Consider the following 12,371-nt stretch of genomic DNA (forward strand, 5'->3'; position numbering starts at 1 on the left):
ATATTGGAGACTTTAGACTGCAGAGTAATGGAAAACACGAAAAGTATTTTAAGGAGAGAGGCAAAACAATGGGGTTTGCATTCAAAACTGGTAGCACTCATTGCAATGTGGAGAATGTACTGAGGCAAGGCATGAACAGATGCAGAAAAACCAGTTAGAAAGCTATTATTGTAGTCTAGCTTCAAGAAGACTGTGGCTTAGACTATCATCATGTGATCATGGGACGTAAGACAGTTAGGCAGATATGAAATATACATAGGTAAAAAAATAGACAGGACCTGTTGAGAGCCTGAATGTGAAAGATAAGAAAGACAGAGGTATCAATGATGACCTTCAGATTTGTTTTGTGTCACTGATGCCATTAACTGAGAAAAGGAATGCTGTAAAAGAACTAAGGGTGAAGAATAAAATGATGAGACATTCATATGAAGACTTACATCATGATTTCTAAGTCCCTGCTTCTGAATCTTCTATACTGAGTGTGCCTGCTCTTGTAATTTAACTGTCTGCTTGGCCTGAGCTTTATGGTCTTCCCCTTACACTCTCTCCATAATAGATCTCATTGTATCCTAAGGTATACGGAAGGCTTCTACATACCTAGTCCTAATCTCTCCTCTGAGTTCTACTCATAAATTGATGTCACTTGGATAGAGAGAGATTGGCATAAAGTCTATGTCATCAAACAGACGAAATAACACATATACCCAAGACAGCGTAAGTCACTAAAAGGCAAGTAACAGATCAGTAAGTATAGTATGATCTCTTTCATTAAAAACGTTCATGAACATGTGTAACAAGCAAGACTAAATGGCTAAACATACTGTTAACAAAGGTAATCTAAGAGGGTGGAGGGGTTGGAGTTGAGGCATTTTACATTTTACGTATATTTCTATATTTGATTTTCCTCTTTTGCTTTTTTCACAATTCATAATTTACTTTAACACAAACAAAACTGAGACTAACTCCTCAAATTTACTTTTTAATGTAGTAATTAATATGTTTACAAATAAATTTTCTGACATTTTGGTTTACTCATAACATTTGCAGTAAGTTCAGTACGACAAAAGGAAAAATAAAACGGTCATCACTTTATCTAACAAAACTAGATAAACCAAATTCTAGCACTTGAAAAGATTATACAAATAGTGTTGTATGTTCGATCCTAAAAGCATATTCTTCAGAAATGTATATAAGGATACATGCAACACTGTGTACAAAGTTTGCCTCAGGAAAGTGTAATAGTAGATGCAGAAAATTATTTTTCTTTCTGCATCTTTGCTTATTAAGTATATATTAATTTTATTTTTTGAAATACGAAATAATGTTCTTTGATTTTATGGACAGCAAAGGCATACCAAATAAAAGTGAAAAGGCTACAACAAATAAAGTTTAAATAGTCTCTTATGAGCATTAAAGTCAGACTAACATGCAATAAAACATAAAAATCAAACAAAAAAATAAATTCACAACCCTTTCAAAAATAACTTTTTTTTTTAAAAGACTGGCACCTGAGCTAACAACTGTTGCCAATCTTCTTGTTTTTTTCTTTCTGCTTTTTTCTCCCCAAATACCCCCAGTATATAGTTGTATATTTTAGTTGTGGGTCCTTCTAGTTGTAGTATGTGGGACGCTGCCTCAACGTGGCCTGATAAGTGGTGCCAAGTCCGCACCCAGGATCCAAACCAGAGAAACCCTGGGCTACCATAGCGGAGTGCGTGAACTTCACCACTCGGCAACGGGGCCAGCCCCAATAACTAATAGTTTTTGAGGAGGGAGTTAAGAAATAAAGGCAAACAGTCTAATGTTTCAGATGTTACAGTTAAGTTCTAAAGAATTTTACTTTTTAATGACCGAATGTAGTAATTATAATCTATTCAAGTCAATGGTAGCTTAAACCCAAGATATAAAATTCAGAAATTCCTTCAATAAAAGAAGTTACTACCTGAAAGGACATCCGATAAATCGATTTCATCTGACTGGACACCAATGCTGCTGTTGTATACATTTTTACAAGAAGAGCCACTCATCTCCAAATCAAAGAGGACTGGATCAAATGGTGAGCTATATAATCCATATCTGAAAAATAAAATAATATCCTAATAATTTTCCTGTCAGCCATCTAATTAACAAATTATCTGTTTACTTAGTTTTAAAAAGCAGTTTGACACAGGGCAGAAGGAGACCATTAAATTCAGTGAATCTCAACTGTGTTCACTGCAAATCTAAATTCCAAAAGGCATGGTCCAAAGACTCAACAAATGTGACTCCAATAAGCTGGTAGCTAATGAAGCAACACTGAATCTTCCTCTGCAGACTGAAGCAAGGAAGAGCTATCAGGCATCCCGGGCATCCCTCGTTTACCTCAATCATTACACTGACTCAGCAGAAAGTACACAGGCTTTGAGTAAAATTTCACTGAAATCAAGATTTCTAATCTAAAAAAAAGATTACAAAATCAACTGTGTTAAAGAAAAGAATAGTCTACTTCAAATACTGAAGATCAGAGAAGTACTCAAATCTAACCTTTAGATATTTCTTACTCCATTATGTTTAAATTTTAGAAAATGAACCAGCAGATGAAGAATACTAGTTAAGGGTAATAAGTGATTTACCTAATTCCACCTACAAAGTTTTAACAATAGAGAAACAAATTACCTTAAATGCTTCTTCCATTAGCAAGAAATATCACTTTTAAGTACTTTAGTATAATTAGTCCTCTGAATAACTATCTTCAGGACTTCCAAATTGTTAAAAAAAATAATTTCAGAGAAAATAGGGGAAAAGAAAACCTCAGGCTAATATCATTCGGAAAAAAGCTAAGCATAAATTAAATATATTTTTGCAAGAAAAACAGTTTTTAAGCAAATATATATAATAATAGTTTTGGGCCAAGATGGTAACATAACCAGAAAGGTGCAGAATTAGGCACTACATATATTAAAATACCTTGTCTGAAGCAAAGCCTCCATTGGTGTTAGCCTGTCCTGTAATTGTCTAGACACAGCAGTAAGCAAAGATGCACAAGCCGTACTGCACCCAGCCAAATCTTCATCTTTAACATAATTCAGTAAGACAAAATACCAGTAGACAGAACCTGAAAAGAAGAAAACCAACAATCAATGTTTGTTTCCCTCACTTTTCTCTAACAAAGAGAACTTCAGATTATCTATTTATCAGTATGTCCCCTTCTCCTAGAAAGATTTTCAGAAAAGAAAATCTTTAAAGACAACTTACAAAGAAGGACCAACTCCTTGGAGGACTCTAAGAGGACACTGACAAAACTTCAAACACATTTTTTGAGAAATGTATCAAGTCTACCTAGCTGTTTAGGTTTTCGGTAATGTGAAATGACTTTAAGGGACATTTCAGAATACCTGGGAAAGCAGAGATATGCCAGGTCCTTTAAGTCATCCTTCCTGAAATACTTTTCTCTGTACTAAAATTTTCAAAAGCAATGGATAGCGGTGAGTTATAAATAACACACTTTAGCTTGTAAAGGGAGTATAGTTATTCTATACTGCCAGTTAGATACAGATCAACACAGCTTAAAACATGATCATGGTGACGTATTTTAAGACTCTCATAAAAGTTAAGAAATCTAACTACTAAGTATACCCCAGAATTTAAGCATCCTACCCCTAATACTATCCTCAAGAAACTGTTTTAAACACCAGAGACTAAAAGTGAGCAAACCAAGTCCAAAACATCCTACTCTATAAAATATAGAGTTAATAGTTTTCTATCCTATGTATGTTCAAGGTAAACATAAACAGACTATCTAAATTAAGATATTGATAAAACAGCCATCTACCAACCAACTTTGAGCAAACTTCTTTCCTGGTATTCCACAAAGACCAAATACTTGTGAAATGTGCTTCTCTCATTGAGATAACTTGTTGAATGCGTTGGTTATTGATAAAACAAAAGGCAGAGAGAAAAGTCTACCAAAAATTAACATTAAGTTTAAAAGGGTAAATCAGTAGCCCTTCATAGTAACAGCACAAAACATTAAAAATATTTTTTAAATCTTCGTTACCTAATATATGTGCTATTTTAGGGGATTCTTTGTCAATTCCTATTTGATAACTACATTCATTCTTGAATGGCATTTCCACAGTCTTCGGGTGCTGAAACAAATCCACTGGCCCCTTTTAGAGAATTCCACTTTGCCATAGTCCCTACCAATCACTCACAGTATGTGCATGGACGATTTTACTTATTTACATCATCTCTCTGGCATTTATTGGCATTTTCGTTCATAACATCTGATCTACAGTCAGTAAACAACCAAACAACTCAATGATTTTAATGAAGTACAGAAAATGTATGAATTGAGATAACTTGGTATTTACTTAAGTCTCCCACTAACTTTTTTCTAGGACTATTACCGAACAGAGTATCTACCAACCCAATCCCAATTTATCAACCCCTTAAAAATCAGATAAGCACAGGAAAAAAAGAGGACTAATTGAGAAAAGTAGTTACTAAATAATCCTAAATATACTGTGAGATATTTCCTAAGACTACAGTTATTTGTGATTGAACTAATTTCACATACCACCAGTTGCTGCTGCAGGTAAAAAGGACATATTATCAAGTAAGGCCTTCAACAGAACAGATCCAAATCCTGGTTGACATGGGTCACATTTGCCATTACTGGAAAAATTTTAAAAGAAAAATCTTAAATACATTACTCTAGGTCAAAATTCAACCCTAAACATGGTGTAGTACTTTAAAACATCTTAAAAATGTTTTCATAAGCCCCATAAACATGCAGAAAGACAGGAAGGACTGATTACTAAGGGTCTTTGTAACTGTTTTCTTATGCATTAAAACCACTCTCTGTACCGAAAAGGGCTAATAAAGCAGGTACAGTCGATACTGACTATTAGCACTTAAACACTTCCTAGATAGTTTGAGAAAATGATGTGTACAATATTACAAATAAGCCTGGTAAGATTTTTATCCCATAGCAAAACAGCCCTCAGGTGAACAATCCAAAGACAACCAGGGAGAGTAGATTTGAAAGAGGAAGACCGTTCCCCTTAACAAATTCCCCAAATCGCTACCAATAGGCAGAGAAGGCCAGTAGACTTCTTTTATTAACAGATTTATTTACATGACATTTTGCCCTAAAAACCCAAAATTCTTTCTCAGAATCTCAATAACCCTCATCAACTTTTGAAAGTTCTCAAGTTATATACATTCAACAAGGATCAAATTACACTATAGGCAAGGTATTACCTGCCAAATTGCAGATGCACCTATTAAGTATGCTTTCAACATAAAAAAACCAACCTGATGCACAAGGCTAAAAATCGGGCACACTTATGGGCTATGCTTCGTCCTGCCTCAAAGAAGCAAACGCGTACGATGTCTGAAAGACATTTTCGTGTTTTTGAAAGCAGGCTCTCATTTCCTTCCTTTGAGCTGCAAAACAATATCAGACATTTAGACTCATCTTGAACTTCTAATTATAACATCCAAAGCGTATTCCTCAGTGGTAAGTAAAATCTTATTAACCTTCCAGGTCCATTTGAATGCACTCCAGCTAACCAACAGAGAATATCCAACACTAGGCTCTGACCATGTTCTGTGATTTGACCATCATCTACTTTTCTACAAAGAGTATTAAGAAGCTTCTCATGAAATTCTGAAAACTGTAACATGGCACATCGTTGCACTCTACAAAAGAAAATATGAACACATTAACAACCAAAATAGAACAGTTAGACTAAAGTTATCACAATCTACTTGGTCATATAACGTCTCATTTTAAATCACGAATACCACAATTTTTTTAAAAATTATGAAAATTAAATGTTACAATGGAATGTTCATCTTTCAATTTAACGTTATGGTATTAAAAGATTTAAAATAGCATATAAGTAACACTTGGCATGTAAAAAGTCTCAAAAGAAATGAAGTTTACAATAATAAATTATATTTAATTCTTCCCTTTTCTACAAATATTGTATTCCTGGTATATAACAAGCACTGTACAGACAGCAGGGATAAATCAATGAAGCAAAAAGACAATTCATACCCTCATTGAGATTATAAATTCTTAAGAGAAACGGAAAGGAAACAAAAATTTTCAAGTAAAAGATTTTAAAATTTTGTGTTGGAATGTTTATTAGAATTCTTCTTTTGTACTTTTATTACTATAATAATAGTAGAAGGAAATGAGGTTACCTTTCCTTAGAAATTGACGTTTTCTTAAATCTTCGAATGGTGACTGAGACCTCCTGAAGTAAGTCACAGCCCCGGAGGTTCTCAGATTTACGGGTGCCACTTGCATTTTCATTCTTAACATTAGATGACTTTTCCTAAACATACAAAAATAAATAATTGAATCAACAAACAAATGAAACTAAAAAATTATTTACTGTTAAAGTTTCCAAATGAAGGAAAATAAGTGAATTATGACTATCAAAACATAAACCTCATATTAAAATGACAGCTTTTACCCTCATATTCAGGAAGGGATTAATTTTCCCCAGAATTATAATTCGGGAATAAAGAAAGACATAGTCACTTTTTTTAAAGGCAATAACCCAATGATTAAAGATTATAAACCAAGGTCCTGAGCCTAAGTCCCAACTACAGCACTTATAAGCTATGTGAAATATGCCAGCTCCCCAATATCTAAGGTTCACTTGCTTTCAATATGAAAAATGGAGATAATAATAGCATCTGCTCTGCCTACCTCTGAGTTATTTTGAGAATTAAATCAGATAAAGTACACAGAAGTCCTTGAAAAATTAGAAGACCTAGACAAATATAAGATGACTGGTGTTACTGATATTGCTAACACTGCCTATGAATAAGGATGACAGAGAAACAAAATCTCCAGAGTTCAGAAAAATCCAAGATCAGACAATTATGAAGAAGTCTCTGCGTGATACATAGCTAGTTGTAGACAATGCACCATGAAAATCAGGATATATCTCTAAAATCATGCCCCAACTTCTCCTCCTGCATCTCCCAAATGTTTACCAAAAAAAAAAATAATAATAATGTTGAGTTACCAGAGGAGGGCATAGAAACAAACTTTCACGCCTGAGGAAATAAGTATTACAGTCTAAAATAATTATAAAAGGAAGTACCTGCTAACAATTACTCCCTACTGAGTATACTTTATAAAAGCTAGTTTGCTTGAAGTTAACTTAAAATATTTTCTTCTTAATTATATTTTTTAAGTCACCGAGAAGAAAAAATACAAACTAAGTGTCTATTGAAAAATCAATGGAGGGTCACACTACTTCCAATACTGTGTCGAATCTCACCCATGATGTTTAGAACAGCATTGTTATAGTTCAAAATGACAGTTTCATACCTTGCCTGCTGCAACTTTTGCCAAGAGGGAAGCAAGTGAATAACCCTTGTTACTCTGGTGTTTTAGGGATGGAAGTCTTACTACAGGACGTATACCACCATTACAGATTTCATCTGTTCCTCTTTCATTCACTGCCTTGACATGGATTAAAAATGAACGATATTTTCCTCCTGCCATACCTAGAAGAGTGGCGTAGAAAGCGATTAATAATTGAATCATCAAAAAAGCAAACTGTTTTTCATCTTCAGTAAGCAAATTACATAATTAACTCCACAAAAAGAAAAATACATTTGGCCAGAATTTTTAAATCACACTGTTTGCATATAATATGGTTGAATAACTTTCGTATGTTGATAGCAAAAGGACAAAAAGCACAGGGCTTATATGAACAGCATAAGACACAAAATTTTGACTAATTGTTATAAACATTTGGCATACTTTTCCCCAATCAGTGAAGTTATCTATTTTAATAACAGAAATTTTGTCAACTACAGATAAACACAAAGAAAAAACTGTCATTAAGGCACCACCCATAGATAATGATGATATCATTATGTATATCCCCCTCCAGTCTTTTTATGCATGCATATAGACACATGTGCATGCACACATACACATAAGCATTATAGTATTAACAGGTGAAAAGCACAGGGTTTGGAGTCACTACGTGGGTTTGCATAATGGCTCTACCATTTATTAGGCATGTGACAAATTAACCTCTCCATGGTTCAGTTTCCTTAAATGTATAATAAGAATAATAATAGTATCTACCTTAAAGGTAATTAAAACACATAACTGTGCCTAGCACAAAGGAAGCACTCAGTAAATACTGGTATTATCAGTAACTTATGTTTTCTCTTGTTTTAACTAAATTGAGATCATACTATAAAGCCTATAAGTTAAAATATTGTCAAAATACCCTCAAATTAATACACCCACCAGCAAACCACCAATGTGTTGCCTAAGGAGGCATTAAATCTTTCTGTGGTTACAAAAGCTACTCTTGTTGTGTTCCACTGATGCACCTGCCTACTATGCGAGCACTGCACTGTTAACACTCTTCTTATTGCTGCATTATTCTATGTTCTAGTATCTCATAAGACCCTTCCCCTTCTCAATCTTCTTCTTGAAAATTTCTTTGGCTTGTATCATCCTTTTATTCTACCATAAAAATTTAGCAATCTTTTTCTCCAGTTGCAAAGATTTTTTGGGAATTTAATGACAAAAATAATTACTCTCAGTAAATTCTAGGAAAATTCACATTTTTACTTCATTGAGTCTTTCGAAATAAGTCATATAATTCCATCCACCATTTTGTCAAAGCCAACATTCTAATTTTCATGTAAAAATTTAGGTTTCACACTCTCATTCCACAAAACTAAGTTACACTCTCAGCAATATGAGAGAAGAGATTTTATTAGTGTTGCTCAACACTGTATCCCAGTATGTGGCCTAAACGTCACAGGGTCTCATAAACTTAATGAATGAATGAGATGTAGTCAATGGAGCGTGTTAAAATTTGTATATATACTATGTGTGTAACTAAAGGCAAATGTGTGAATGGGAATAAACATTATGAAGGGAATGTACACAAATTAAAATAGTTGTTATTTAGGTGGTCAGATATTTTCTTGGTTTAGAGAAAGATCTCCACACCCCACCCCCACCTCCAAATTTACTTTAAAAATCAAGCTAGGTGTCTTGTTTGTTGGCGGTTTTTATTCATCCCTGGGATACAAAAGCTGAAATAAATGTCCTCTACTGCAATATTTATTACCTATATAACACCCAATTATTTTAATATACATTAGTTATAATTTGTGTGTATCTGAGACACTCAATTCATCGTATCTGATAGTACTAAAACTCTCCTATAAAAAGCGTCTTAAGAGAAGATATTATAATAATACACAACAAACACTCTCTGAATACACAGGACTCTAAATTGATGGGAAAGGGAAACATGCCAGAATGTGACGTCTGGTTACCTGGAAGAGTTCTGTTATGTCATACTAAGTTACCCGTATTCATTTTCTTTATGCTTTTTCAAAAAACACTTAAACCTCCAAGACACAGAAAGTAGGATCAGAAGTTTTACATAACAATGTATTCACTTATGAGAGGAAATGACCTCAGCTACCAAGAAACTGATGAAAGTCCCAAGGAAAACAACATCTTACTCTTTTGAGATCAGTTTAAAAAAAAAAATCTATTTTTACAATTGTGCGTTATTTATTCTGCTTTTGTAAAATATGTTACATCACCTTTAACAAGTTTAGGGCTTGTTAACGTCAACATCCCAGCATGCCCTGATAGATCAAGGCCACTAGCAAGCCATACTGGCCCACATAGAATGTCTTCTTTATGATCTTCTAAAAATGGACATAATCTAAGACCTAAAAAGAAAAATAAACATTTTTCTTTTAAATTAGTTTGTAATTTAAAATGTAATATTTAATAAGCAAATATCCATCCCATTTACATATAATACCACCACACAAAATACCATACTTAGAACGTGTTCCGATAAGAATTCACTATCATGCTAAGGAAGTATAATCAATTATCTGATATATTATGTTGTTTTCCATTCCCATATTATTTACATTCACCTTGATTTTCAAAAAAAAATTATAAAACCATGACATGATTTCAAATCCCAAGAAAGTAAAAAACACGAATGCGAGTATTAGCGCAGCTGTGTTCACAAAGATGAGCTGAAAGTTAAAGCACATTGCCAAAGCAGAATTATAGGTTATTTTTTAATCGTGTTCTTAAAACGAAGCTTTTGCAAGCCATAAGGAAATCTTTGCCCAACATGATGCATTTGGACCACTACTCCTTTACTGTCATGGACAACAGCTCTGTAATTTAACTCACACTGTGATTCCTCTACATCCATGTGCTGCAATTCTTCATTCAAATCAACCAGGGACGGTTTCCCATTTTGTTCCACTTCAATGTTAAGAGCTGGAGACAAAGGAAAGGTGATCTGCCTATCTACTGCTGTTTCTAGAGGATAAAAATATTAGTAAACTTAATTTTGCTTATTATCAATGATTTATGTGCCTAAAATTCTAAAATTTTCTGTTAAACTGGGAACTACTGTGATTTTCATCACGGATGCTATAAAATGCTTGTCAGGAACGGAAGAAAACTGATTCAATTAATTGTTTCATACTCTCTTCTCTCTTTCAATGGTACTGAAATATTCAGCTGAAGAAATAATTTGCTGACAACGAAACTAAAACTAATTACCCTAGGCTGCACAGTACCTGCAGAGTTTTAAAAATACTAATGCCTAAGTCCTAGACCCAGTTAAATCAGAATCTGTCAGGATTCAAAAGAATACACACACACACACACACACAAATACACATATATACACACAAACACGTACATATAAATTTTTGAAACAGAAAATTTTTCAGGTTTCAATGTTTTAACCCCTGGTGTGTAATCATTTTACTCTGAAATTATCCCTCACCTTTTAAATTAACCTATTAAGAAGAAGAAATTGAAAAAATAACATCTACTTCCCACTATGCTAAATGTGTACAATCTATTTTAATAACTAAATATATCAAATTCTGAACTTCTAAGAAAGATAAATAAAGATGGATACATTTCTGGCATTACAATGAAAGGTTGGCTTTTACTAATAACCTTAAAAGAATATATGACTTCCATAATAAAGTTCTTTTCCCAGTCAAGTCGCATCTTAGGAAGAGAAATGCATAAGCCTAGTAATGCTGAGTGAAACTAATGCACAAGGGAACTAAATGCATTTCCCAAAAAGCATAACTAAATTATTCAAGTTTATGCAATTCTGAATAATACTGAGTTACTGAAAAGCTCTGAAATGTTCTCTGGATTAACTTTTCTAGATAAAACCACAAAAAGTGGAGCAGAAAAATAGCATGGGGGTAGAGGGACAAGGAGGGACGTCAAACCTAGACAGCCAAGTTGAAAATTAGTTTTTTTAAGAAACCAACTACAAGATAAAACCTTCAAATATAAATTTTGATCCATTCTTACCATTGACTTTCCCTAAGCCTGGAGCTTTATTTTTCAGCAGTGTCACTTGTATATGTGGAATATTGGTGATGTTTGAGTTCAAAACGAATTTGAAGTCCACATGTCCAACCATACAAGCTTTAGGTAGAACCAATTCAAATACATGTTCATCCCAGCTGTTGCTGTCAAATAAGAGGAAAAATGCTAAATAAAGCAATAATATTTCTTCAGCCATAACCACATTATCATTAATATTCATCTTCGGTTTGCAGTCTCCAACCAAACTTAATGCTTCTCAATGGGATCAGGTGAGAAGATAAGCAACTCTCTATGTACCGGTTAAACTTAGAGCAATGAATGATCTTACCTTAGGAATCTACACCTGCCTTGGGAACTGTACATCCCAGTATATCCTTGTTCCTCACAGTGTGGACTATTGTGCATCAGAATTAAGTGCAGATTTCTGGGCCTCATCCTAAATCCAGGAGTGGGGTCCCAGGAATCTGCACTTTGAAACAAGAACTTCTTCAAGTATTTCTTAATACATGTTCATTCTCTGATTTTAAATTCTATATATATGCTAAAAAATAAAAATCACCAAACCATACTCCTCCACTAAATTCCAGGCTCATATCCAAAAGCCTACCAGGTATCTCAAATTTACCAGAAATAAATCCACACTTCTTGATTACCAACTCCAATCTCTGTAAACAAATTCCATTTTTCAATTAGTTCAATCCAAAACCTCAGAGTCATCCTTGACTCTTCTCTCTCATTCCAGATGTTCAATACATCAGCATGTACTGTTCCTCCTGCCTCCAAATTACATCCAGAATCTAACCACTCTTTTCACTGCCTCCATCAACTATCACCATGGTCCAAGCTACCAATACCTTTTCACCCGCATTACCGAAATAGCATCTAAATTAGAATCCTCACTTCTATCACTGCCTCCCTAACACACACACAACCACTATTCAGAATCTACTGTCAACACAGTAGTCTTACTGTATCA

The 12,371-nt window shown here is 33.9% G+C and overlaps 1 protein-coding gene across 17 annotated transcripts in view; it reads right to left on the minus strand.

The window, feature by feature from the left end:
- BIRC6 (baculoviral IAP repeat containing 6) overlaps window positions 1-12,371 on the minus strand; it is a 223,946-nt gene that overhangs the window by 137,942 nt on the left and 73,633 nt on the right. For 10 of the 17 annotated variants that reach the window (XR_011504108.1, XR_011504109.1, XR_011504110.1 and 7 more), the window contains exons 13-22: window positions 11,378-11,538; window positions 10,220-10,351; window positions 9,604-9,735; window positions 7,340-7,518; window positions 6,196-6,329; window positions 5,524-5,685; window positions 5,299-5,430; window positions 4,559-4,656; window positions 2,947-3,094; window positions 1,943-2,076 (exon numbers count right to left, since the gene is read on the minus strand). Coding sequence is in view for 14 of the 17 variants with exons in the window: in XM_014854941.3 (XP_014710427.3) it covers window positions 1,943-2,076; window positions 2,947-3,094; window positions 4,559-4,656; window positions 5,299-5,430; window positions 5,524-5,685; window positions 6,196-6,329; window positions 7,340-7,518; window positions 9,604-9,735; window positions 10,220-10,351; window positions 11,378-11,538 (1,412 nt within the window). In the remaining 3 variants the exon portion in view is untranslated. The remainder of the gene's footprint in view (window positions 1-1,942; window positions 2,077-2,946; window positions 3,095-4,558; window positions 4,657-5,298; window positions 5,431-5,523; window positions 5,686-6,195; window positions 6,330-7,339; window positions 7,519-9,603; window positions 9,736-10,219; window positions 10,352-11,377; window positions 11,539-12,371) is intronic. The other 7 variants (XM_070512297.1, XM_070512293.1, XM_014854939.3 and 4 more) reach the window with 2 other exon arrangements.

The sequence above is a fragment of the Equus asinus genome, chromosome 6, assembly GCF_041296235.1.
Source record: "Equus asinus isolate D_3611 breed Donkey chromosome 6, EquAss-T2T_v2, whole genome shotgun sequence".
In the NCBI taxonomy this organism is placed as follows: Eukaryota; Metazoa; Chordata; class Mammalia; order Perissodactyla; family Equidae; genus Equus; species Equus asinus.